The sequence below is a fragment of the Alligator sinensis genome, unplaced genomic scaffold, assembly GCF_000455745.1.
Source record: "Alligator sinensis unplaced genomic scaffold, ASM45574v1 scaffold639_1, whole genome shotgun sequence".
NCBI lineage: Eukaryota > Metazoa > Chordata > Crocodylia > Alligatoridae > Alligator > Alligator sinensis.
In genome coordinates this window covers 223,285-226,445 of record NW_005842771.1, presented here as the reverse complement: position 1 = coordinate 226,445, position 3,161 = coordinate 223,285, and the positions used below count along the sequence as shown (strand labels likewise).

Sequence of the window (3,161 nt, the reverse complement as noted above, 5' to 3'; positions counted from 1 at the left end):
GTTATTTATACGCTCTTTCCTTTCACAATACACTAAAGCAGCACACACCCCCTATTACACTCCTTCTCCTACCACCTCACTCTCACACCCCATTACACGCGCGCATGCGCGCACACACACACACACACACACACACGTCTGTGCCACTCTGATATACCTGGTTACACATACACCATTTATGTTCTAGATACACACAGTCCAATACACCAGAACTACCCACGTACATACATTGCTTGGCAGCCCTCCTCACCCTATACGCCCCCTTCACACAGTACAGATAGGTGTGTGGGCAGCCAGTCATAGCCCCGCTTTGTGTCTACCAGGTATGCCAAATACTACAGACATGGGAACGGCACTGAGTACAGGACCTTGATGAAGGCCTTTGGCATCCGCTTTGACGTCCTGGTCTATGGGAACGTACGTACAGCCACACCAGCGTGGGGGACATGGCAAGGCAGCTACTGGGGCAAGGGTCCACATGGCCCTGTAAGAACCATGCCAGTGAAAGTGCATAGGACTTGGCCAGTCAGAATACAGGATGCCATAAGAACCTCTGTGTCCTTTGGCTGTGCCCCCACTGCAAGCCCAGTCCTGGCATTACCTGTGCCTCAGCTCCAAGCTCCCAGTGGGCAGGAGGGGTTCAGCCATTTGCCTTCTAGACTGACCTTGCACAGCCCCTGTTTGCCTTACCCCCAGGACCCCTGCCCCACATTCTTAGGCTCCTACCCCCTAAGCACTGCAGAACCATAGTAAGAAAAAAGGGGATGATTACACACAGTCTACAGCAAGACTTAGCACTAGATCAAGCACAAGTGCCTCTGGGAGGGAGCAGGAGTGGGTATTTAATCAAGTGGAACAGAGTTGCCTGCAATTTCCTTTGAACATTAGCTCCATAGGGTGGGGAGGGAGGGAGCATACACTTTGTGCCTTGATTTCAGGAGGAGGGACAGGCTACACTAATCCTTGCATGGGAAGGAGGGACCATGTCTGACCCCCGATGCCATGTGGAGTCCAGGGGTGATATCCCAGACACTAACCCTTCACTCTGCTGCAGGCTGGGAAATTCAACATCATCCCAACCCTCATCAACGCTGTAGCAGCATTTACCTCTGTGGGGGTGGTAAGTGTGGTGGTCTCTCCTCCTCCTCCTGTCCCTCTCCCCATCCCACAAAGGCCAGGACAATCTCAAAGGAGGCAAGTCCCATCATGCATCTGAGTCCCCTGATGGAAAACCAGGACAGCAAAGGAAGGCCCTCTGCTACCCAGCCCAGTCCATATCGGCAGACCTCCTCACAGCTTGGCAACAGCCAGGCATAAAGATGCCAATATGGTTCCATGGCTACAATGCAGAGATGAGTCCATAGCTACAGGGTTTCACTTACATCACACTTGGGAAGGACTCTACCCCTAACCTCACACAAGCGAGACAATCCCCGTGCAGGGTAAAAGAGGGAAAGGGGCCAGGAGGCTTCCCTGGCTGACCGCAGAAATCCAGGGCAGCCTAAGGGCCAAAAGGGGAGCACACAAAAAGTGGAAACAAGGAGAGATCACCAAAGACGAATATACCTCCTCTGCTCGTGCTTGTAGGGAGGCAGTTAAACGGGCCAAAGCTACCATGGAGCTGAGGATGGCATCCCAAGTAAAGGACAACAAGAAATTGTTTTTTAGATATATAGGGAGTAAAAGGAAGGCCCAGGGAGGAATAGGACCCCTGCTAAATGGGCAGAAGCAATTGGTGACGGACAGGGGGGACAAGGCTGAACTCCTTAACGAGTTCTTTGCCTCAGTGTTCCCAAGGGAGGGGCACGACAAGTCTCTCACTGGGATTGTAGAGAGGCAGCAGCAAGGCGCCAGACTACTATGCGTAGACCCTGAGATGGTGCAGAGGCACTTGGAAGAACTGGATGCCTTTAAGTTGGCAGGCCCGGATGAGCTTTTGCTGAGACTGGCAGCCAGAGTACCGGCTGGTGTCAGTTGTGAAGTTGAGGTTGTAACACAGTTGTCACCAGCACTGCACTGCTCTTAAACTTTGTCTATAAGTTCTAAACTCTTTTGAGTAAGGACCTTTTCTTATCATATACCTACAAAGCAGCAAGATACTCCGCAAAAATAAATAATGACTCATTTCACAAATGTCAGTGAAAAAATTCCAGTTGATGGTAAAAATAAGAACCATTTGTCATTGTCTACCAGAGATGACTCTGAACTGTCGCTTAGAAGTGAAAAGTTCAGTATCATCATTCCCATAAGCTGCCTTATCTGTTACTGTTTATTTATATGTTTGTTACCAATCTGATCTCTATTATTATTATTATTAATGAAGCCCTCTGTTAGAACACATCAGCTATGTCAAATTCTAGCTGGTAACATGACATACTTGGCACCCCTCAGATCCAGGTCTTGTGTGACAGCTTGTCTTACTGTAGTGCCTCCAAAATACAGAGCTGTATCCTCTGCTAGAATTCCACATTCAGTACAAGCATTTCCACCTTCCAAGGACATCCATAAATCTGGTTTAATTTCTTCATTGTCAAAGCGTTCCTTCAGGAAAGTCTGTAAAAAAAGTATGTAGCATTTGAGCAACAACTAGAAGAATCATCCTGCTCTACAGCCTTTTTAGCTAACCCAGTTATAATTTACTTTTGAAGTATGTTTGAAATGTTCATAAAAATAGTAAAGTGATTTTTTTCCTCTCAGGAGCTAAGGTCTACTGCCTTTGTACAGACAGTAAATTTTATTTAAATTATATCACCTGATTGCATCCATCAGATGCAAGACCTAGACAGGTTAGACCAGTGGGCAGAAAACAACAGAATGCAGTTCAACAAGGAGAAATGCAAAGTGCTGCACCTAGGGAGGAAAAATGTCCAGCACACCTACAGCCTAGGAAATGACCTGCTGGGTGGCATGGAAGTGGAAAGGGATCTTGGAGTCCTAGCGGACTCTAAGATGAACATGAGTCAGCAGTGTGACGAAGCCATCAGAAAAGCCAATGGCACTTTATCATGCATCAGCAGATGCATGACGAATAGATCCAAGGAGGTGATACTTCCCCTCTATCGGGCGCTGGTCAGACCGCAGTTGGAGTACTGTGTGCAATTCTGGGCGCCACAATTCAAGAGGGATGCGGATAACCTGGAGAGGGTCCAGAGAAGGGCCAC

At 48.2% G+C, this 3,161-nt stretch overlaps 1 protein-coding gene across 1 annotated transcript in view; it reads left to right on the top strand.

The window, feature by feature from the left end:
• The window catches only part of P2RX3 (purinergic receptor P2X 3), a 31,475-nt gene that overhangs the window by 27,342 nt on the left and 972 nt on the right, over nt 1-3,161 (top strand). Inside the window, exons 9-10 of the mRNA XM_006034772.2 lie at nt 324-417; nt 1,055-1,120. Coding sequence (XP_006034834.1) covers nt 324-417; nt 1,055-1,120 — 160 coding nt within the window. The remainder of the gene's footprint in view (nt 1-323; nt 418-1,054; nt 1,121-3,161) is intronic.